General features: G+C 33.5%; 2 protein-coding genes across 5 annotated transcripts; both read right to left on the bottom strand.

Annotated features, from left to right (window-relative positions):
• Positions 1-1,359: 1,359 nt before the first annotated feature.
• On the bottom strand, positions 1,360-10,761 carry LOC128244778 (carcinoembryonic antigen-related cell adhesion molecule 1-like). The gene is made up of 13 exons (XM_052962856.1): positions 10,611-10,761; positions 10,018-10,389; positions 9,439-9,822; positions 9,033-9,299; positions 8,459-8,749; positions 7,007-7,049; positions 6,772-6,857; positions 6,425-6,455; positions 6,133-6,176; positions 5,616-5,658; positions 5,155-5,240; positions 4,394-4,406; positions 1,360-2,151 (listed from the first exon to the last, which is right to left on the bottom strand). Exons 3-13 carry the CDS (start codon positions 9,533-9,535, stop codon positions 2,106-2,108), a joined length of 1,047 nt encoding a protein of 348 aa, XP_052818816.1. The 5' UTR covers positions 9,536-9,822; positions 10,018-10,389; positions 10,611-10,761; the 3' UTR covers positions 1,360-2,105.
• Positions 10,762-13,838: 3,077 nt separating this feature from the next.
• On the bottom strand, positions 13,839-24,046 carry LOC128244981 (uncharacterized). 4 transcript variants are annotated; one of them, XM_052963158.1, is made up of 13 exons: positions 23,935-24,046; positions 22,583-22,801; positions 21,073-21,279; positions 20,766-20,882; positions 19,011-19,205; positions 18,714-18,756; positions 17,146-17,231; positions 16,666-16,696; positions 16,407-16,450; positions 16,196-16,235; positions 15,428-15,513; positions 14,958-14,988; positions 13,839-14,467 (listed from the first exon to the last, which is right to left on the bottom strand). In XM_052963158.1, exons 2-13 carry the CDS (start codon positions 22,620-22,622, stop codon positions 14,422-14,424), a joined length of 966 nt encoding a protein of 321 aa, XP_052819118.1. In that variant the 5' UTR covers positions 22,623-22,801; positions 23,935-24,046; the 3' UTR covers positions 13,839-14,421. The 4 variants fall into 4 exon arrangements, with proteins under 4 accessions (XP_052819118.1, XP_052819119.1, XP_052819117.1 ...); XM_052963159.1 differs by lacking the exon at positions 22,583-22,801 and having other exon boundaries at positions 23,935-24,032; XM_052963157.1 differs by lacking the exons at positions 22,583-22,801; positions 23,935-24,046 and adding an exon at positions 23,613-23,800.
• Positions 24,047-25,523: the final 1,477 nt, after the last annotated feature.

The raw sequence follows: 25,523 nt of genomic DNA, 5'->3' as shown, positions 1-25,523 counted from the left end.
TAATAAATATAGCTTTAATATTGGTAAGATTTGATAAGGAACTGCTGTATAAGACTCCAACAAGAGTCGACACTCTATAGTAAGTAAAAGTATCAGTGTATCACACAACAAATATAAACAAAAAGTCATAACAACAATCAACAACAGCTGCCCAATAGGTATTTCTATTCTTGAGAAGTTTTTTAAATGGCTAGGTTTTATTATATCAATATTTGAAACACATTTTATTTGTAGGTTGACCAATGGTGCATTTACACTGCCATGCGTCTATTCGATTTACGCCCGGCTTCCAATTTGAGAAAAAAGCTAAAATTTAAGCGAAATCAGAAAAGACTAATAAAAGCAAGAGCATTATTGAAAATTCCACCGTTTATGTCATGTATTATCCAAATACTTATCGGATACGTATACTTTGTAGATGTAGCAGTAAAAATCCGAGTTGCCTCTTTTGATAAATGTTACCTTGAACCTTGATGTTAGTACTTCCTTCTGCCTTATCCATTTAACATTTAACATGTCACGACGTCGATCTCAAGAACATAAATAAAAATATGAAAACACATTTCTTTCATAGGTTAGTGTCAGATATGGATAACCATTGTTCTATTAATGATTTACTAGTGTTTAAATATATATTTTTGATTGGTTTTTTTTATTGTTTGAGAATGAAAACGGTCGATTGCGTTCTCTTGTTTATAAAGATGCACATACACAAATAATATACAAGATCTGGAGTGTGTTGACAAACATAAACAGGAATTATTCAACATAATATATTATCGAAAATGCATTAGCAGAGGAACATTGATCGCCCGTAAGTGTTACCTTGAAAAATAAACAACAGCAACTAGTCAGTTGATGGAACGGCGAATACAAAAATAACTAATAACATCAATATATATTTTTTAGATGAGTATAACACTATTTTTCATACTCTATATAAGGACCATAACTGGATTAGGCGCAGCAACAAACTATTCCCCAGCTACAGTAGGCTACATGCTAGATTCCTCTAAAAGTGTACTTTTGAGCATATACTTTCCGAGATAGGATTGACACAAGATTCCATGCTTTAGTTGCCTATACTATACTATACTATACTAAACTATACCATTACTGGGGGGAGCCACACGCTAAAATCCAGGTGCACAACTTCTCATGTTGGTGAACATTCCTGTAAAATTTCATCATTCAGCCTCTCATACCTCTTGAGATATGCGCGTTACATGATTGTATTCCCTGTAGGCTTTATTTCAACTAAGCGAAGGGTCATAACTCTGTACGCTTTGGGCGGAGCAACACACAAAAGCACATATTAACAACTTCACTTGCTAGTTAGCAAGGTTTGTCTCGAACCGACACGATTATGATCACACATGCTCATCTTTCAATATATCATTTATTCAGCATGTGTTTGTGATATTTACTGTAAATAAATAAATGGTTTAAATGTCTCGTTTGTTTAGAAGTTAAAATTAATCATCATAATAATCAGTCTTTTTGTCTTTGCAAGTATTGTAATCGTCTCCTTTTCAAAGCAATAATTTGTATGTTCAAAGTTCAATGGCATAGCGACATGAAAGCATGGGTTTTTATTTACAGAAAACAAATAACATATTGACATTGTAGCCTGAAAGTTATCTTACTTCGATTTGTAATATATAAACAGCGCCTGGTTTAAATTTGCCAACAGAATACTGAAAAACGTTCAAGATTTCTTCATTTTTAACAAAAACCTATATGAATATACCACATTTCATAGAAACATTCACATGGTGTTATAAGTTCTTTAAAACTAATCCAAGGACAACCTGCCCGTTGCCAATAAGAAAATGGCTTTCAGTGGCAGCCAACGCGCAATTTTCACCGTAGTTGTCAATTGGGGAATACATTTCAATGAGAAAAACATTTTTGCTTCAAAATGTATTCCCAAATCGTTGCTCCCATCAGTGATTGTCAAACACCACTTTTACACCTTATTATTGTTTCCAAGCTTCGACAAGATACTACTAGCACGCAGTGTGCATATAAGTAATGGTAGACTGTAATTAAATTGTCTGAAATGTCATTGATACGTTTCAATTCCTCAGCTCACTCCTTATGTCTCAAGCGCTGGCGACCTCTAACTCGGAGTAACCAGTTTCACATGAGCTGAAGAAGAAGATATGCGTGTCTTATGACCTCTTCTTCAATATTATTTAAAAAAAGTTAAGAACCATACTTTGTAATGGATGTGTAATGGGTTTTATTCAATCAAACACATTAAAAAAATGTTAACACATTTAAAAACACTTGGAAACAACTGCGGTTGAGACCGAAATGTTAAAGTGCACTACCAATCACGTCTTTTATGCAAGAAATGGGTTGCCACCGCAGGCGCGATTGCGTCATCGCAGAAAATCGAGGCGATATATTCCGCGGTAGCGAACGCGATGGTGCGCGTCATTGCCGCGATCATCTGCTGCTATCGTGTACGACTTCCTAAAATTGCATGTGGCTTACCGCGATATGCTGTTATTTTAACAGGTAAAGGTGGTACAAATAGATGATTGTACATGTTAATCAAACCGTGCTCGCAAAATAGATTTCACTCGTTTGCGAGGGTAAACACTCTAATTCACCAATCTTGAATAATATGTTGCTGGAATATTGAGTGTTTATTACAATATTTCAATAAGTTAATTGACTCGATATAGTATTTATTCACAATACCACAAGTGTGACGAGAACATTCGAAATTAAAATATTTTCGAACTAATCGACAATAGCGTCTGAATACTTTCACAGTTGAAAAGCATACTTTTCAGGGATCAAACTACGTTTTGAGTACGAAACAAGGTTTGTTAAATACGGGTCGAGTATGAATGAGGTTTATTAACTGATTACTGTAGACTCATTTGTATAGGAAGGAGAAAAGGAAATGCCTTCAAAAAATTGACTGCTACCTTAATAACCGTTCGTTAACACTTCGCAAGGCCGCGAATCGCTGTGACTCGACGCGGTGGAACCCGGGAGAAATTATAGGTATGAACGTGGTGGGTACAAGTCTTCAGTCGCGGCGTATAGTGAATTAAGATTAAAAAATATAACGTCCGCGGTAGGGAAATGTGGCGATGTGCGAAATGTGCAAAACAAAACGCGTGGTTGGTAGTGTACCCATCAACATGGAATGACCATATGGGTAGACAACCATTCTTAACCCATCCTGTTAACTAAGCTACCGTTTTTCTTTAAGATGGATGTTGTGGCCATATTCGATATTTTCACAATTTTGAAAGAATAAATACTTTCATCATACAATTATTACGGTTTCATGAAAGGGAGGTAATCGTTGCAATGCACCATGTCGACAAAATAGAAGGTCACGTTGCGCACTATTGCAACAAAAGCCATTTCGAGGTTCAAGATGTGATTAGTTTAAGTATGCAAAAACTTGGGATTTGGTGAAGAATAACCACACAGCCTGGTCATTTATTGTATGGCGAATGATACAGTAGCGGTCAGAGCATGCAAAGTGTCATAAACAGTTGAAAGTCGATATTGTAGTTGTTTTAAATAAAACAAAACACAATCGACTTCAAGGTGTTTCACACCGGTTATGCGTTCTTTTTTGGTGGTAAGACACAAACAAGCTTGTCTTATTATAACATGAACATACAGGACTAGTGCATAGGCCTTCATCAGGTTCATTTTTCTTGGACATTCCAATGGCCCTGGGGATCTATTGTACCCTTTTTCACCATGGCATGGTTAATTGCGTGTGTATAATACAAAAAAGCCGTGGACCCTTACACGGGTCATGTATTTGCTTGTGTAGAGTTTTAGACAGGTTTTTCGTCTAGTCAATATCAAAAATTGTATAATTATGCAGCTTTCGGTTTAGCTACAAAATATCTATATCTCAAGAAAGTCATAGTTGACTGTTAAAGATGTTATTTCCTGAAAATACTTCGTTTTTGTTTGAAAAATCAAATTAACTAATACGATTTGGGTTTAATTATATTTCAGTCTGTCAAATATATTTGAAAATGTCAGTTATTGAAAATCAATGTAATGAATTATTCCAAATATAAATTTAGAAATATTCGTTCAATAGGTAAGCTTTATCATTTTTGACGAGTTTGTTCAAGATTTATTTATTTAATTTCCCGTTTTAAACATACAAGAAGGTCAGGTATTGACACTTTACTTAATGAAACTACGGGAACAAACTCTTATCCAATACAGTATGCTTCCTGCAGAGTATTTGTGTATACTATGTTTTTCAACTGTATATTTTATAACCAAAATCATAGCATGGTTATTACGTAGCAACATTTGAGTATTGAAGTCAAATTATTTCTGCTTATAAATGTAGTATCATTTGTCAACTATCTGTAAGCATATTAATTACCTGGAGTCGCGTTCTGAAACATAAAAAAATAGATATTGGTACAAACATTTAAATTATTTAAATTAAAAGCAGCAATACTTCATCAATTTGTTAAAGAATAACATCGCACCATGAGGCCACTCTAAAAATAATGTTTGTTTGCGTTTACCCGACCATTTCAGTAAAATCAGTGTCAATTTATGTCCGTATATTTTCCACAGAGGGGCCGAAGTAGCCAAAAGTGCATACTAAAGGGAATGAGGACATAATTAAAAAAATATATATTATCCGAAGTTCCGTATTTTATTACCTACTGAAAAAAATGTTGTTAGGGTAATTGCAAACAAACGTTGTTTTTCCACTTGTTGTCTGAAACAGTTGGGGTTTTTTTCTAAAATTATGCTACCGTTCAGTGTTTTTTACAGGTGCTAACATACATGCTTTTGATCACTTAGAAAGTTGTATTCTTTTAAGTTATTAACATGTCGGCTAAATATTGTGTAACGGGTATTAAAGATCTCGACTTTATTCAGATGTATTTAAGAAGAAAACATAGTCAATGGTAACAACAGAAGAAGCGAAAGCAATTGCAATTGCGCAAGTAAATTGTGTAATATGCAATTGCAATAGTGAATTATGATAAATTCTATTCCGCTACTAAATTATGGTCTATGTTCTTGCAAGGACGAATATAAATACCTCAATTTTAGAAGGGCAATGTCGTTTTAGTTAAGGTTTTTTACAATTTAGTTAACAACATTGTGAACAATGAAACAGCTTACGCAAGGACTGATAGTGGTGTAGGGCTTCCTCAGATACAGGGTCCTGAGTGTAACTGTCGGAAGTTGTTGGGAGTTCCACTTGCACTCTACAACATGAACATTATATGCATGATATTGTCTTGTTTTGAACTCGTGTGATGTTCCGACAATTCACGTTGTTTTAGAAAACCGAACAGAGAAAATACCTGCGTTTTACTATTTTACCTAATTGAAGTAGTTCACATAATAAATTAATGAATTTTAAATTAAAAAATGGATTTATTTGTTGGTGAGTTTGCCGTATTGTATAGAATATATAATATTATTATCAGTTTACACCATCAAGGTTAACATTAATAATAACCCTAACCCACGTGCCTATATTTTACACTCATAATGTATCTTTAATTAGATCTGTCATTTAATCTATAAGGAATAGGATTTTACATCGTACTAAAAAGTGAGATGGTTTTGAAAGCTACCTGTCGTCAGTTAGTACATCCGTGGTCATTGTTATGGAATCTTCTGAAAATAGTAACAAACTATTAATGAAATAAAACTTCATTTGAGAAAATGATACAAATATCATAGTAAAGCTAACAAAAATACATCAACAGATGTATAAGTTACTGAAGAATAGCCTTAACGTATCCAAGAATAAAGACTATAAAGTTGTTTAGTTGTACTGAACTTTTGATATGTATTTGATGTCACTGTGGATAATCGAGTGAGCATAAAACCAAATACAAAAGGCTAATATGAGAGTTTTCTTCGCCAAAATACAATGAAACCCACAAGGGACAAGCCCAGTCGTCAAGCATTTAACAAGTCCCTGTTAAAAGACACACTGTTTGAATGATAGGGCCTATCAGACAGTAGATGAGAGATACACAACGTCACAAAATATCACAAACAGAATACACATATATCAAGATATCTTTATCTATTGTACCGCCTTAAAACGGTCAGCGAAAGAATACAATGCAAAACTACACCTACCATGGCTTCCTACGTCTAAAGCAGTGTAATCGCTTTCTGTTGCCCTTTGTAAAAAATAAATCATTTCACTGAGAAAGACGTCATTTTCTTTTAAATAATACGATAGATTAAAATGAGGAAACGTGTAAGAATAATAAATGTTGTACAAATGTTGAAACTTAGTATTACCAAAAGTCATTCGAGTCTTATTACGTATTTACGTCTTATATGAAAACACCGGATATAAATTGATACAACATAAACCATAGAGAAAATTAAAAATTAAATTTAAATTAAAACAGCTATTACTTACCTGTTTTGGTTCACAAATTGAGGATTTTGATCTAAGAAATATAGAATAACACTCAACAATCCTCTTGTCAAATAAGCTATATCAAACTACATAAACATGGTATTGCAAACATATATGCTCTCAGTGACGAAAAGTGTACGGTTTAAGGAATTTCGGATCATTGACTGATGAATGATTTATATTATTCAGGCCTTTAGATCATTGTAATAAGTGAAAGTTATCATGTTCAATGGTGAAACTAGCTCACAAAAACATACTAAAAAGTAATACTTAAAGAAACTTGCAGCAGGTAAACTGATTAAATGTGAAGTGAGATTTAATGACGAATTTAGTTGACATATGCTTACGTAAAGACTGATATTGCGGCTCATTTCTGTCACTGTTCACATGGTCATATTTATTTATTTCAGCAATGGCTGTGGAATCTTCAGACCTGAAATATTACACAGTGAGGCATTTATTCAAATCATTGCATACGTACGTTATTATGTTATATACGATAATGATTTCATTCCAAATAACTATTTTTATGTTATTTCTTTGTTTGAGGACTACAGTATCAGGCAATATTTATAAGCGTACCTGGTGTTGAGTTCAGTATTTGAATACGTTGGTTTTTCTGGAACTGCAATAAAAGCTAGAATAAAAACCCATGCTGCCTCTATGTTACTTATAAAAAGAACTATGTTTACAAACATATAATTGGCGCATTACAAGGAAACCGAATACGCTTTAATTGCGTAGCTATCTGAACAGATGAAAGAGATAATCACTACCTTAAATAAAGTGCCTCGGAAGGTGTTTTCTTTACAAACTAGCAACGTTATGTAATAACAATTATATTAAGATATATAAAATATAAATTGTGTATAAAAACATCTTTTACAACAATGCAGTTAATTGTTAAGAAATGTTAACATTCAATTACATTGAAACACAAATGCATTAAGCATTAAAAAAATTACTTAAACAGTTAAACACGACAAATGAACAAGTCTACTGTGAACTGCGTAATAAAAACATCAATTGCATTTTGCATCCATTAAAACTAATAAAGATATACACGAGTTGACAAATCATGTATTGTATGTTTAATAACAACATTAAATACAAACACGTGCAATTTGAAAAAAAATATCGTTTGCGGGTACTTTCCGTTAGCATTCGTCTTTCCGCGGAAAATGTCCTTTTATCTAACTAGTCATACGAATCTTACTTTGTAAAATCACATTAGTTATTTGAAATTTACATTTTGTTTTCCCGCATTTCTTGATTTAGTAAAACAAATGAATTCCTGTAATATAACGTATCAAATAAACGCGTGCAATGTACGATTAAAATTCGAGACGAATCGAAAACATAAGGCGCTTCCGTTTTAATTCCTACAAATTAAAATAGTCCAATTTCATTGTTTAAAGCATACGATTGCCGCTTGAACATTTTTGCGCTAACAAATTAATAAATAGGTAAATTGGAAGCACTTGTCACGTGAACTGCTGAAATGCAGTTGGAGATATAAGAAAGGAAGGGTACCAATTGTCAAACGCAGTGATTTATATTCATTTATAACGCTTAAACATTCTTACGTTCTTTCATCAAATTTACCATGTGTAAATGTCTGTATTTTAAAACAAATAACAATTAGAAATATACATTCAGGAAGATCATTAAGGTACATCCGTTGACTTCATTCATTTGGTATTCAAAGACCATGTCGACCACTCAACACAGGCGTTAAAGAGGGCAACTAGACACTCAGCAATTGAGAGCCAGATTTTAAAACTGTTTACCTTAGTTTGATGAGACACACACCCTGTGGGAACTTAAGCAAACACATATTGCTGGCGCCAAACACCAATAATTTACAATAATTATTTGTTTAAGGGCGTTTACTGATCAGCTTAAATATACGAAAGTATTCATACTATAGTGCATGGACATCTTCGTTCATAGCGCTTAATTAAAATTAGAAAATTTTAATCAGACTGATATCTAATAATCATATATCTCAAACAAATATCTACAAATATGTACCTTTACGACGTCTATAACATCGTCTAACAAGCATAAGGGAAATACCGACTGCCCCAACAGCAAACGCTCCGACAATTACACCAACTATCATCCCAACACTGAAGCCTGGTTGAGTGTCAGACGTTGTACCTTCTTCTACATTATGCAAAGTTGTAGAATCACTCATGGTTGTATCAAAACATGTTGATGTTGTGAAGCCTGGTTCAGTGTCAGACGTTGTACCTTCTTCCTCATTGTGGGAAGTTGTAGAATCACTCATGGTTGTATCAAAACTTGTTGATGTAGTCTTCTCTGTTAACAGAGTACATCCATATTAGAAACAAGAAGAAAATCTTCGAGTTTTCAATCAAGCCATGTCGGAATGTATATTATTACAAATTGTGTAGAGACGAATAATTAGACTACATATAAACAGCCGTAATGCATTAGTAGTAATTTTAACGTTTCATTTTAAAACCGTTTACACCATTTATTTAACAGTTAAACAGGTTTAAACGATTGATGTTGATTTCTAGAGTGATAAGAAATGTTTGAAAATTGAAAAGTTTTGCTTTAAAAAGTATAATTAACTCACGTATGACGATATAAGTACTGGCATTAACGTTCTGTATAACTCCTTTGAGAGAGTTGTAAGCAATACAAATATAAGCTCCTCCTTGCACCGCTGTTAAATTATCCAGAACAAGTGACCGACATCCAGCTATGGTTGAGTTATCGAACATCCAGTAGTAACTAGGTGGTGGATTTCCCTCGGCATTGCATGTCAATGTTAATTGTTCTAGTCCCTCTATGTACAACTGTTTGTCTGGATATCCTATTATCGATCGGATGACTGGTTTATCTTCAAAGAGAAAAAAAACTACGAAACTCAAACACATTCACATTTTTTAATTTTAATTTCAATGATCTATCTTGAGACAAATTACAAAGAGACCAATATTTTTATTTTCAGAGTAAACATTTACACATTTACTACTTACACATCACTGATATCGCAGAATCTGTCTGTATATAACCTTCCCCATCCGGAGTTCGCATGTCTTGCTGTACTGTACAACGCACCACCATTTTGTCCATTTCCCTTGTCAGTGTTAGTTCTAATGTCGACGCCCTTGATCTACTACAAAGCCTAGACACCTGGGGGCTGTCGAAACTGCGTTGGAAGATTCATCAACCGGTACAATTTCTCCATTCCTGTAGGAGAACCAGGCAATGACACCAACTGGGTTGTTGCCGAAAACACCGCTACATGTGCACACCAACCGACATCACCCCTACATGTAAAGGTCACTTTGTCACCCTCAGCAATATTTGTGTTTGGTGTATAAAAAACTGCCTATTATCTGGACCGAAAACTGGGTGGGCTGTAAAGTTCACAATAAGTTTTTTCACAAATAAGATATACACCTGCATAGATATTTAACCTAGGATAGATTTCATCACACTTTTAGATCATGTACTTTAAAGACATGTCAAATTTAACTCCTCTTCGGCACATCTAAACGTAATGTATATGTTAAAAATGGTTATAGAATATAAAAAATATTGAATCTGTTAACCTTTTACTATGATGTCTTGCGGCTGTGTCACGGCCGTTTGTCCATTTTCAGTATCGAAGTAAAACCCTTCCCATGAATAAGTTCCCGCGTCCCCGCATTCAATTGACTGAAAAGTGACTGTTGTTGTTGGATTGTCTGCCGTGAATCTGTTAACCGATATTCGTCCAGGAAACGGTGAGTATATCGTTGCGTTCTCTCCTGTGTATAGAGGTGACAACACCATTATCCTAAGACCATCTTTATGCAGGTTCAGTGAAAGTCCATTTATCTGTGATGTTGTCAAGCCATTGTGTGTGCACGTTAGCTGATACGAGTTGTTCCCAAGAACCGCCGTTATAGCGCGGTTGGTATTAAGCTGAACTTGGGATACCCCTACAATGTATGGCAGAATGTGTCACTAAGAAAGCCCAAATAAGCTAGTTAACTCTGACATTGATATAAAGTGACTAGGCTTAGAACCCGGGTTTAAATTATGTTTTATTTCAAAGTTATGAACAACAATATATGTTAATTACCTTCACTGCTTTTGGTTAACGTGAAAAGTTAACCAATAGCAAAGTTAAACGTTAAATATAGTGGGGTTTTTTACATACCTGGTTTCGTTTGCGTAAACATCATGAATAAAATACCTAACAGATACGTGATATCCATTATCAAACATAAGGCTTGAACTTTTAATATCCGTGAAAGAGCTTTAAATAAACAATAACCTATGCAAAATTATTTGACCAACTAAATAAATGAATGTATTAAATCTTAATCCACACCTTGAGTTTACAGGCTGAAGTAAGCGTATATTTTACACTGCCGGGTTAATTTAAGCTGTGCACTGAAAAGTTAAATACATATCATGTTTTGTCCTTCCGGGTAGGTAATGATCGGTTCATGACATGCACTCAATACAGTCCCAAGATATAAGTATCGTATACTCCATTAGTTAAAATTTGTTATAGATTTTGTCGATAGATTCAATTCTACAGAATGAAGCTTTAATGAAATTATTATAGACAAATTGCCCTGTTATATTTGCAAAAAAGAAATACTCGATTTATAAACATATAGATCAAAATTGCAGTATGTTTTATTCCTGTCCACGTTTAAATAATTCAAATCGTGATAGAAATAGAAGTGAAAATATAAATAATTTCCAATTTACAAAAAATATAAAAAGAAGCCACGTACCACACCTTTGAAACGATTTTCAGCCATGTTCAGCTGTACTTTTGTCAAACTTTACAACTCATATTGTCAAATAATATTATAACATTTGAGGGTAGGGGGGGGCGAAGGCAGCTTACTGTAACACATTTGACATCAACGTAACAAGAGGGTGATATGTCTAATACAATTGTGTTAATTTGGACGTTTTTGAGCATTTCATGTGACATCAACGTAACAAGAGTAAATTGTCATGTAATAAGCCAATGATTCCTGTTCTGTGGAGCGTTTTTGCTATTGTTTCAAGAAGCATAATTAACAGAACACAACAAACACCTATAAAATCAGGAAGTTATTTCTGCCTACTGTAGAACATGTAGCTTAAACGTAAAATCCTGTAACATGTAGAGGATTGCGATTTGCGGAGGTTTTTGCAAACGTTACACCAAACAAGCGTTACAAGGTGTTAACATGTGCGTGCATGTTTTAAATCGAAACGTTATTTCTGCCCATTGTTTCATGTGAAACATTAACGGTACACCCTGTTTTATGCATAGGATTCCTATTTGTGACGGTTTTACGAATGTCAACGTTATGAGGTTTCAAAAGGTGTATTTTGTGATGTTGTTGTTTTAAATCGGAACATTTTTTTCTGAATTCTGAGTATTTTTCGGGGTAACATACCTAGAACCTCGGAATGATATGCTTGTTACACTTTTTGCACCCTTTGTACGTTGAAGAACATGAGCGCTTCAGTTATTACAAACTTGTAAATTATATGTTAAATATGAGCTTATGAAAGCGTTTGTTTTTCTTTTTTTAAAATGATTCATACTATAAAAATAGTTCTTCAATACATTCCTGGTTTAATTTGAGTATGCACCATGAATAAAACACTCCATAAATACGTGATAACCATTCTCGAGCATTTGACCTAAACGTTTAATTTCTATAAAGACCTCAAAATAAAGAATAACCTTTGCAAATGTTATTGCAGCTTTTACGGAATTATGGATCTTATCAACTGTTTCATGTTCATAGCATAGAATATTGAAACAATATAAAGTACAGAAACAAGCCCGGTAGCCTCAAATATCGTGTTTATGCTTAATAAATCAAATGGGTAAACCATTGTTACGGATTTTTAGACGGGAATAAAATGTGCCACCACAATCCAGACAAAGTCTCTAAATAGGTTCGGGCCTTGTTTTATTAGAGAATCTATGTTATAACCTCAAAAATCTTAAATCTATTGGAATGTCACAGAAGGACATAACTGTTGTTGTATTTTCTCCTTTTTGTGATAATAACACTCACTTCAATTTGATTTACATTAATATACATGTATAGCAAAAAGATCATATGATATTAAGGCCATTTCGAATAAGAACGAAGAACCTGCTCCATGTGTTTCCATTCCAGATTGTATTTGAATAAAGATATCGATGCAATGGTATGTACATACTTTAAGATACGATTATTACTATTTTGTATGTTTCGATTTTCTCAACATGAATATCTCTGGCCAGTTACCACCGATCCTTTACTCAAACTGGACCTTGGATTTAACAGGTTGTTTCCAACAATTAAATTTAAATAGCGAGCTATTTTTGTTTAAAAAGACTAGAATGATAATTTAACTTCAAAATTGGGTAGATTCGGTAAAGACCCACACTAAAAGACATTAAGGAAAGTTAACAATATGTGTGATTATAAATAACACACAAAAATTACAAATACAAAATCACAACCACAAACAATGACAGCAGCTTGATTGGTATTCTGATCCTTGAGAAGTTTTTAAATGATTATATGGTGTGAACGGTTGAAACCCTTTTTTTGTAGTTTCACCAATGATACCTGTAGACTGATGTAGGTTTATTCCATAGAAGACAGGTACCAAATTGGGATCTATTAAAATCAGCTGGTTTGTACCATTATCAATAAAGTCATAAAAGTTGAATTGTTTGCAACCTGGTCAAGTACATATTTTATTATAACAAAGGACTCAGAAGAACTGTACAAGATCCCTGTTAACCATTCTGACGTTCACGTAGATGCAGCAGTACAATTGCGCGTTACCTACTTTGAAACTTCGCATGTGACGTTGAAGTACTTCATGATTTTACCGTTATTTTTAAGCCATAACAAATTCGTTGCATTTAGCCTGATCAATTTCCTGTTTGAAATCCATGAAAGACTCTTAAAATCTTTGCATGAGCGCCATTGAACATTCTGCCGTTTATGCCATGTTTTCCCAATGATGTCATGTATATGCAGCAATGAAATTCCGCGTTTCCTCCCTATTAAATGCAATTGTGACGATCATGTACTTCCTATTGCCTTTAAATATTTGAACATTTAACAACTTTCTTTCGTGGGGTAGTATTAAAGATAGATATATATAATGTTCGAATATTGCCTTACTGGTCTTTCCATTTATAATGTGTATTCGTTTCAGAATGAAAACGATCCATCGTGGCCTGATGTTAATGAAGATGTAATGTACAACCTCATACACACATCTAGTATAAACGATCCGCAGTATGCTGACACACATTAAGACGATTTATTCAACAAAGCATATTGAGTTCGAAATTGCATTAGCAAAAAAATATATGTATTGAGCGTAAGAGTAATATTAAAACCAACAAAAAACAACAACAAATGTTATGTTTATTGTGCGGCAAATAAAAAAAAGATGTACATGATAATGTTTGTCCAGTTTATGTTTCCCAATTCAGAAAACTGGCAACTTTTAAAACCTCTTAACGGATAAATATGAATATACCACATTTAACAGAAATGAGAAATCTTTCGTCTTTTATATAATAAATAATATATATATACACGCGTTACAATAGAATACTAAAATGAAAGAGTTTTAGATTTACTGTCTCAGCGATATATATTTCCAAAACCTCAGACAACCTCTATTATGGCTTTTCAAAGATAATATGTGTATATTTATATAAATACCTATTTAACAATTGTAAGTTTATTTTTTTGAAAATGTTAAGTTTATAAACGCTGGAAGCTCTGTTTAGTACTCGTTAAAAGTATGCAAATTTCAAAATGTAGTCCAAGATCGTTGCTGCCATCTGTGGCTGTAAGCCACTTTGAGTAGAATGTGACATCGAACGCTTGTTTCCAAGCTTCCACAAACATAACTACCACGTATTGTTCATATGAATTAAGATAAACTTTGATGGGAGAGACCGAAAAGTCATTGAACAATTTCACGGATCAAGCTCTGTTGACATATAACTTCGAATAACCCGCCTCGAATGAGCTGAAAAAGAAAACATGCATGTTTTAGGATCATTTATTAAGAATTCTTCTCAAAAAAATAAAGGAACTCAATTTTAATGGATGTACTTTTCATTTCCTGTAAACATATAGTCCTCAAAACTTTAAGGACCATAATAAATAATGGATTATATCCCTTATTATGTCAAGAGCAATAATTACAGTTCAAAAGTTGGTGTGTGTAACTGTTTGTTTTTTTTAATTTAGTAACACTGAGTAGAAACAACGGGTGAATCCGAGATGTTCCGAAAACCCATCGAAATGGAATGATGACTGTATGCTTAGATCAAATGTCATCTTAAAATACGCTGTAAAACTGTTGTATCTCTTTCAAAATTTTCAAAAAGTCATACATTTTATAAAATGAATTGGCCCTCATGTCATTTTTGCTTTTTTCTGATTTGAAAATTCAGGGTAACAAAGTCAATTTATACAGAATTAACCATAGTGAAAGGAAAACATCTGCAATATACCTGGCTTGGTTTGCGTATTGATGATTTCCATCTGAAACAATGACAGCAGAACATACAACGAACTAAATAAAAAAACCAGCTTCATTTCAGAGACTTGTATCCATTTTCCTTAACAAAACTTTTAAAGCACATCTTATTACCGATCATTGACTGATGAAATGCGTTAATTGTTCAGTCCTCAAATCATTGAAATAGGTACAACTAGCTTACGTTATCATATTAAACGATGCAAATTTCCAACGTTACCAAAAATATAAATTACGTAGTCCTGTTATTTTATCACTTTAAAAAGAACCTTGAAGAACCCTATTTGAGGTAATTATGATTAAAGGCGACAGTTTCTTACGTCATCACTTTAAAATGCGTCATTTATGTGCATTATTATGTTTAAAGGTGGCATTTGTTAAATTCATCATGTGAAAAGACGGCATTTGTGTGCGTGATTATGTTAAAAAGTGGCATTTGCTTACCTACATACTGATATAGCTGCTCATTTCCCTCATTATTTATGTCGACATAGTTGTGTATTCCAGTGAACGCTGTGGACTGTTCAGAACTAGGAAGAAATATGGTTTAATCACATCTCTTTAAACTGAATAAGCAAACAATTTGGCTCATAATGCTATATGGTATTTCTGTTTATTATATTTAAAAAAAAGAATGCAACATTAACCTGCAAGCAATACCCTTTGCATTTATCCTTACTCCAAATAGTGCAATATGACTGTATGCTTAGATCAAATGTCATCTTAAAATACGCTGTAAAACTGTTGTATCTCTTTCAAAATTTATGTTGTGGATATATTTGTCAGGGAGGTCATCGTTTGCATGCATAATGTCGAAAAGCCATATAGCTCTTACTTCCAATTAAGCAGTACCATACTTAATACAAGTCGTTTGACTAACAGAAAAGGATTATTAAATATCAAATAGAATGGTTCTTATAAAGGATACCGCGTTTAATTTGAAAAAGGAACATAAAGCACGGTATTTCTACCTTATGAGACGATCGTTGATCGTTGTAAATATCTAAGGACCCACCAGGCATTTAAGATTTGTGCGTTTTCAGCTATTAAATACTATGTTACAATCTTGCAATCGATAATTTATATTTTCCATATATGCATCATTTAGTAAGTAGCTAAGGTTTTTACTCAAAAGGTATGTTTGTTATATTGATTATAAATACGAGTATCACTTTTAATGATAGTACTGTTAAGTACTGTTTAGTTATTTACCTTTCGGTTGATTCATCCGACGCCTTTGATGCTGAATTTTCTGTAAAGGTTTATATCAACATAGTAGATGAGATGGTCAACAATAAATGAAACTGAGCTTGACATCAATGAAAAATGATTCACATATCCAGTTGCTGTGTTTTAAAAGTTAACCCAATGACACAATGATATATCTGACAGTTGTATATCTGAATACAAAATATGTTTTTACCATGTTTCCTTGCGTCTAAACCAGTGTAATCTGCTTCGTTTCCACTTTAAAATATAAAGAAATACTATCAATGAGAAAGACTCATATTTTATCAAAAACTAACACAGTGTCAACAGAGAGAATCATACGAAAGTCATACATTTTATAAAATGAATTGGCCCTCATGTCATTTTTGCTTTTTTCTGATTTGAAAATTCAGGGTAACAAAGTCAATTTATACAGAATTAACCATAGTGAAAGGAAAACATCTGCAATATACCTGGCTTGATATGCGTATTGATGATTTCCATCTGAAACAATGACAGCAGAAACATACAACGAACTAAATAAAAAACCAGCTTCATTTCAGAGACTTGTATCCATTTTCCTTAACAAAACTTTTAAAGCACATCTTATTACCGATCATTGACTGATGAAATGCGTTAATTGTTCAGTCCTCAAATCATTGAAATAGGTACAACTAGCTTACGTTATCATATTAAACGATGCAAATTTCCAACGTTACCAAAATATAAATTACGTAGTCCTGTTATTTTGTGAAATCCTTATCACTTTAAAAAGAACCTTGAAGAACCCTATTTTAGGTAATTATGATTTAAGGCGACAGTTTCTTACGTCATCATTTAAAAATGCGTCATTTATGTGCATTATTATGTTAAAAGGTGGCATTTGTTAAATTCATGATGTGAAAAGACGGCATTTGTGTGCGTGATTATGTTAAAAAGTGGCATTTGCTTACCTACATACTGATATAGCTGCTCATTTCCCTCATCATTTATGTCGACATAGTTGTGTATTCCAGTGAACGCTGTGGACTGTCCAGAACTAGGAAGAAATATGGTTTAATCTTATCTCTTTAAACTGAATAAGCAAACAATTTGGCTCATAATGCTATATGGTATTTCTGTTTATTATATTAAAAAAAAGTATGCAACATTTACCTGCAAGCAATACCCTTTGCATTTATTCTTACTCCAAATAGTGCAATATGGACGTATAACATTTTTCTGACGTCAAGTCATAACAATTATTGTGGGACGTTCAAAATGACGTTGTTAATGAAATAGTGCGTCTTTAAAATGTAGTTTAATATTTAAGTAAGTGTATTTCAAGTGATTTAAACCAGTATTGTATGTTATAATGGGATGTCAACGAGTTGTAAAATCGGTACTCGTAAAAGCTTCAATTTGTTTTCGAAAGAATCATGTTTATGTACCCATTACTTGAGTCATCGTGAAATTGGCAATTTCCATCTTTTTCCTTTTAATAAGTCATGAAATAATCAGAAAGATTTATAAACAGAAAGACACAAAATGTTGTTTCATTCATTCAATTTGTGATTTGTCCTTTTTATTTAATTGTATGTATAAACTTATCACACTACAACAATAGTGCATGTGAAGTAATACACATGTAAAAAATATCACGTTATGCAATTAGCACACTAGCAAACGGTAAATGATGACACAATGAGCAAAAATCATGCTAGACCGAATTTTTCGTCTTTCAAACAAAACCGGTCATCTCTTTCTGGCTGGTAGTTGAGATTCGTGTTTCAACCGCAGATGGTTGAACATGCGTGAAGTGCCACCATTATAGGTTAACTATATACCACACAGCGTACATTGACATGTCCTGCGGTCGGCTGCCCTTTTGAAGATAATAATTGACATGGCTCTAAGAAAAACTATTTAAGAATGATTCGTTTTCAAACTCAAATATATTTGTTTTTCCTCTTCTATATAGATTATTCTCAATTAAAAATAGTGATGCCCATTGCAAAAATACACACATTAACCAATAAATGTTCAGAATGTGCACGTCAATGTGTATTATTTTGTGAAATTAAGTCTTTAATTTACAAATAATAGAACTATGCGGGAGATTTAACGCTACCAAAACTTCGCAAATTAACATCACTGCAAATTGCAAATTTTGCCCTCAGTTGACAGTTTGTATGATCGCACCAGAACTGTAATTAAATTTAAAAGGGTCCGTACATTGCGTCTTGGCAAGGCTTAAGTACTGTTTCATGTACATCGAATGTATGTTGTCTAGATAGCGTGCATTTAGTGAAATCTAAAATAATACTGTTTTGTTGTTGTTGTTTTCCGAGTACTCGGGTAGTAAACTACTATTCGAGTACTCGGACGATCGACCGAGTACTCGAGTACTTGTTGTCATCCCTAATGTATTGTGTTGGTCCATTTGAGTACTACCTCCCAAAGTACTATAAGCTCTATTATACGCAGGAAACAATACTGAAAGGGATCAAGATCCGAAGGCATTTATAAGATAGCTGGTTACCTGGTTTTCAGTTCTGTATGTATGGTTCTTTGTTGTTCTGGATCTGAAATATATTTTGAAACTATGGAAAAAAAGTATCTGGACTATAAAAATAATTCATAAAAGTTATTTATTTGCAATGGTTACTTTTTTCGAGACAGAAAAAATAGCAAAAAACAACAGATTTCTTATTGCTTTTGAAAGCTATGTGGTTATCGTGACAATCGTTATATGAAGCGCTTATAGAAATAGGAATTTTATCGAATTGTTACAAGCTTAACATGTCTTAAAAAGTTTAATTTAAGTAGAAATATGCACCTTTGCGATATTTATACAATCGTCTAGCAAGCATTGCGGTAATACCGGCTGCTCCAACCGAAAATGCCCCGATAGCTACACCAACTATCATCCCCTCAACAAAACCTGATTTGGAATCACATGTTGTGCCTTCTCTTAATGTTTCTTCTTCATTGGGAGTTATTGTAGAATCATCTATTACAGTTGAAGCCTTCTCTGTTAAAGAACAACACAAGTTAAAGGAAAAAATGGATGTTCTATGCAGCCATATAAAACGTTAAAACAACATTTATGCAGAAAACAATATGTGCATTTACATATTCAAAATAATATTATATAAACTTTAAAATAAAACTCATGAAACCAGAAAATGTATGAACTGTTCAAAGTTCATTTAAAGGTTTGAATAGTGTTATTGCTTGTAAACAATTAAAGAAAGGAGCGTTAAAACGTTTTATTTTTTGTCTTTCCCCAACCACCTTTGCACTTTGGAAGGCCATTAAACCATATCGTTTACCTTTCGATAGATATATAGAAACAAAACGATACTTCAATGCACTGCACATATCAATAAGGTATATCCTGTTGCTGTTCAGACACAGTGGTGAGCCTTTGAATGACTGAATTATTTTAAATGACTTATGTGACGTTTGGAAGCTTAATAAAGAACAAACAACACAATTTACACGGAGACGAAAAAATCAAACTGATTAAAGTAGAAAAAAGATTTTTGGCGAAAAGAAAAATACATAGTACCACAAGTGGATTCGGAAGATATTAAGCCAGCAATAATTCAATTTACAGACCACATGGCTATTTTTCTTAAACGTTAAGGGTCGTCTTAACATGGACCAGGTTACTGGAAATTTAGCAATTCTGTACATGAAGATGCAAAAACGCATAACATTTAATGAAAATGTTTTAAAACAATTCATCCAAACAAAGCAAAAAAGATAAAAAAAAAAGGGAATTATGTTAGATTGAAGTAAGAAATACTACTATTGATTTTTCAAGAAAAAGGGAAAGAACAAGATAACCGGTTAAGTCAACGAGAAAAAAGACTTAAACAACTTCAAAATCCGTTGATCAAGATCAAGACGAAAGTCTGTTAACTCCCTTTTTACAGATGAATGATTCATATCAAATATAAACTGTCGGAGCACAAATTCGCTCCAATGTTGATTTCACAACATATATATCTTAGGCTTAGACAAATCAATGATACTAGAGTTACCGATACACAAGAATTTCTTAAGGAGGAAGATACATTCTTCATTAGACCTTTATACTCCACACTTAAAGATTAATTCAAAATATTTCAATTATATTAACAACATTGATTTAGAAAAGACAATAAAGAATAATGTAGCAAAAACTTGTGAAGGTCTGTTTACATATGAAGAAGGCAAAACTGCTTATCTAGAAATTAAATTAAATAAATGCTCCGGCTTGGAGAGTCTCACAGCTGAGTTATACAAATGATTCTTGATATGAAGGTATAAGAGAAGAGAACTTTCTTTAACTCAAATAACAAAAACTTCTTAATATATATAAATCCTTAATATATATAAAGGGAGATCCCGATAATCTAAAACATAAGAGAACAATTTGAAATAGATCAGACTAAAATATTGCTTCGAAAATACTTTGGTTGATATGTTAAATGAATAAGAATCCCTAACACGTACTTGTTTCACTCTTCCAATTCCCAGTTCCTTTCGTCACTTGCTCTTTGTCACTTGTATCTATGGATATTTTTTGTTTAAAAAAACTCACCTCGTTCACAAAGCGCGGGAAAGCTTTGATTCACTAGCGCGGCCGGGGGTAAAAAAACTATAACAGGGTGTTTATTATCGACATAAAGAACGCCTTGTGTACCATCCTCATTGGTTTCTGCAATAATAAAAATACTTGATCAGAAAATATGTCGATTTCCCAAGATATAGAACGCTTAAAAACGTTTAAGAAAACATCCATTCATTGACGGGTTGATTAAATGTTAATGTTTGTTAAATATGACGTGGAGTCAAGATTGATCATGTTTCCCTTTTCCAAGGCATTCATGGTACCAATGAACACATACCGTTTCTGTACCCAGTCCACAGTATTTCTTGGTGTATATCATTAACGATATGGAACAAGTCACGATCAGTAACATTATAGTTATGACCACCGCTCCAATCCGGTGTGTCTGAATGAAGAGGTTTCCCAAGCACGCAGGGTATAGTGCCCGCCATGAGGTCTTCAGTGGAGTATTTCGTCGGTAAGACGTAATATTTCGTATCTGAGGCTGAAATAATAAGTGACATGTACATAAAAACTACTTTGTACTCAATCTGGTGATTAATTATCGTATATTTTTCTTACGATCTGAACTAGTCCATATGAACAAACGTGATACAATTAAAATCAAGCGGGAGAAAATATATCCACAGCCTACACCAAAATGCATCATTTTGGACTAAAATTAATCTAAACTATTTATGAGGGACCCCCGAATTGCCATACAATTTTAGATTAACTCCGTTGAGGCTATGTTCTGTGCGTACTCAGGCCTTGTTGTTTTAGCGTTATATGTTTAAGTAAAATACTGGTCCTTCACGCCCAGCTCGAGTCAACAAGCAAACACAGCCAAGCGATATCGAGGCAACGGGGTTGACTGTATTTCGTTTAGTAAGATTACTTGCGTTAATTTGGTTTATGACCCAAACATATTTTATCATGATATTCTTTAAAACAAAAATACTCTGTAAGTTCCAAAACCGTTTAAAAGGAGAACATAACACACAATTTAACATACCACAACGAAAGTGCTATTCGTTGTTCTGTTTTAAGAGGTTTGGAATTGTTCAACAAAATGAGGCCTAGTTCTAAGGGATCACCTTTAATATTGTCGATCAACTAAGAAAGTCGCATGCAATTCGTTTGGAGGATATAATAATTTCCGTCGGTAATAGTTTACAATTAAATTATTTTTCGCAGTTTTTTCGTATTTTTCCATTAAAAAGGATTTCTAGGTATGTCTACCTGGTAGAATTCATTCCTTATGCGTGATTGGCTTGTCGATGTTATCACGTGATATTACCAAGTTAGGAATATAGCTTAAATATTCGAACCGTTAAAGGTAAGCCTTCGTAGCACAGTGGATACGACACTGGACTGCAATTTTGACGACACCGGTTTGAACCCGGTCTCCGACTCGATTTTTTAAATACATTTTGGTATTTTTTTTTTACAATTATGATATCAAAGAGTAAAACATTTATTAAATAATTGTCATGAGATTCTTTACAGAAAAAAAACTTCGTTTGGTGCCAATCTGGTGTACAGTCCCTTTAAGACAATGGATTTTGTTTTACATTAAATATCCAAAATCATTGATGGTTTAATTGATGACATATAAATGTATTAACCTAATCCCACCTGGGTTTTTTCTGTAATTTTCGAAACATTTATTTCTTTAAGATATTTCAAACTTAATATTGGAATTAACTTTATGATTCTCACAATACACCATATTTAAGGTATCAAAATTAAAATTAAGTATAACAGTTTGCTAATTTAAATAAGCTACATAAGCCTGTTAAGCTTACACAGTTTCGAAAAAATGGAGCCAGGTCTTCGAAGCATCATTCTGACGTAATATTTAATTATAACTTTCACGACTTGGCACCTGTTTTGCTCTCATCATTTGTTTCGTCGTGTTTTACCATTTTTCTTCATCCATGTTCCACATCCTGTTATTGTTTGTTTTATTTGCTCTTTTATTTTCTAATGTCCATCATTACTAAAGCGTGTTCTAGTTCGAAGATCTGTTACAACATATGCTCAGTATCATATTCTGTTTCCAAAGACGAATGCCGCAATAGAAACTATAGTGGGTCTGATTCGTCATTTTCAGGTTCGCATACAAGCTTGTTACAAATATGTTTGCATTTCCTTTACCCACATCGCAATCCTTATCAGGCCGAGTTTTCGCACATTTAACTCTTAAAGTATCCTTTGCAGTTTCTGTCATTCAACTTCTTACCAAATGCACTTGCTGTTCTCCAGAACAGTCTTACTTGAATCCATTATTTGCACTTAAAACAATCGGTCATCTCGGTAAAAAATGTCATAGTTTTATTGTCAGTGAGTTTCTGGCATGCATTATAATATTCGTTGTCCCATGTGACTTCGGGCGAGTACCTGGTGAAAGGCCATCTTGAGTAAAATTGTATCCAAGAACTTTAAATTCTATGGATACAAGAGACATGATCATATCAATTAAAAACTCGGCAGGTTATTTATCATTGTAAAATGTAACATTTTACCCAAACCTTTTCCGGAATGTTATAATTAATTAATTTTAAGATCGGCTTAAAATTTGCTAACCATGTTAGAGCTGTGGTGCTCTAATTCAGATTGTCGTTGCCCCTTCAGTTTCGTTTATGTACAATATCAATCACCCCGAGACTGCTCGTTTCACACCATTTATGTAAGAGAAATATCTTCCGTAATATATTGATATGGGCACTTTTTGAAAAGGGCAACACTGCATCCCCCCCCCCCCCCGCACACACACACACCAATTTTAAGTGTAATATTGATAATATTATAACAAAATACGAGTAAAACACTTACAGCAAGAAACACACAGAAACTCTCCAACAAGAAAATATAATATTAATTTTAAACTGTCCATTCCGATATGTCTGAGGTTTCACAATATATATATAACTTCGAGTAACGACTTTCGTATTTAGTGTATTATGAATAAGGAAAGGTTTTATTTTTCTTCTTCTTTTTGACGTTTCGGTTATTAAAATATGATATAAGTCCGTGTTTCTATACATTTATTTCCTGCTCGACTCATGTCAGAAGACTGAGTCAGGCTTAAGTCCTTTGATTACTAAATATGATACAAAGTAAAAGTAAATTTATCAATTGAAGTTTGCTTGATAACCTTGCAGTATTATCTTCCGGACAGTAGTTATGGGTGTACAATTCCGGTACCACTTTAACTACGAAATCCAACCCTCATACCATCTGGGATAACCAACCATAACAAATATAACAAATAGCCACAATGATAATGTTTTTTAACTAGACAGGAAGAACTGGTTTACATGAATGTTAAAACTCAAATGCCTCTGGCGGATCCAGAAGGGCGCACCCGGCGCGTACCACCCTTAAAATCGCCCAAGTTTACCTTGTTTTTCAATATAGGAGAACAGGAGTAATGAAATACGCCCACAATGCACCATTTCTGACTTGACATTGTAAAACAATTGTTTTGGGAGTACCCCTACCCCCCCCCCCCCTCCCCTGTTAACAATTTAAACGAAAATTAGGTTCGGTTCCAATGATTGGGCGCAATTCAAAAGGTTACGCCCCCGAAGTTACGCCCCCCTAACAACAAAACCGGGATCCGCCCCTGAATAAATCTAGCCTTTGGTACATCATATGGTATAAGATAAAGCTTATGACGAAAGTCTGAACGTACAACCATAACCAAAGCAGTCTCCGTTGATGAAAATACATAAATGATGATGAGGAGGAGGGGGGCATGGATAGGGGATAGAAGTGGAAGAAAATAGGGTGGAGATGGATGAAAAGAAGGGAGAGGAGGAGGGGGGGTATAAGGAGGAGAAGGAGTGGGAAAAAGAGTTATTTTAAGACTCATAAAAAATATAAGAACATCAAAAACAAATCTATTGTAAAACGCTAGGATTTTAGGGTGAGAAATAGTATTCAAGTTTTCGCTAACACGCTTCGTGAATATTTGGGATATATTTTTTGTTTGAAATGTTTTTATGTTGCAAAATGTAACAATTCTGCATCTACAGAATTAATGGATTTTCTGAGCTATATTAATATTAATTTCATACATATTTTTTTTAACAATCTAAACTTTATGGACAGACCCGGAAGTCCAAACTCAACTAATATTGTTTATATGCTTTTTTGTAGATAAAGGACGTATATTTCAAATTAGAAGAGTAATTTAAAAGATATGACTTGATGAATATAGGTAAACAATTGAATATGTGTTAGCAAAAGCCAAACGGTTGTCATCCTTACCAAGAAGAACGAGTTTTAGTTTGGACACATATATTAATTATGTATATTCTTAAAAGTATGATTTGGGCGATAATTGAAACTGGAAAATTACTGATCCTTTAGTAAAATGATTTATACAAGATGTTTCGAACAATATAATATATATAGCGAGCTATGTTGGCCAAACATGATCCAGACGATATTTTAGTTATAAAACTGGTCGGATTCGATGGGGAACTGCTCTATAAGACTTCATTGTCAACAATAATAATGACGTCACTTCCGTGTAAACAAGTTTTTCTCGACGTCTGAACAAATTTTATGAAATTAATTAATTATTAAGTCAAAGAAGTTCGATTTTATAGAAAAAGCATACCATTTTGAAGGAAATTTTATAACAATTGCATGCGTGTGCTTTTTATAAATCTACGATGGAAATTGCGGAAGTTACAGCGAAAAATAAACTTTCGCACAACGTAGACTCTAACCGTC

Source organism: Mya arenaria, chromosome 8, assembly GCF_026914265.1.
Source record: "Mya arenaria isolate MELC-2E11 chromosome 8, ASM2691426v1".
Classification (NCBI taxonomy): domain Eukaryota; kingdom Metazoa; phylum Mollusca; class Bivalvia; order Myida; family Myidae; genus Mya; species Mya arenaria.
The sequence above is the reverse complement of the archived record's forward strand: the minus strand, read 5'-3'. Positions and strand labels throughout refer to the sequence as shown.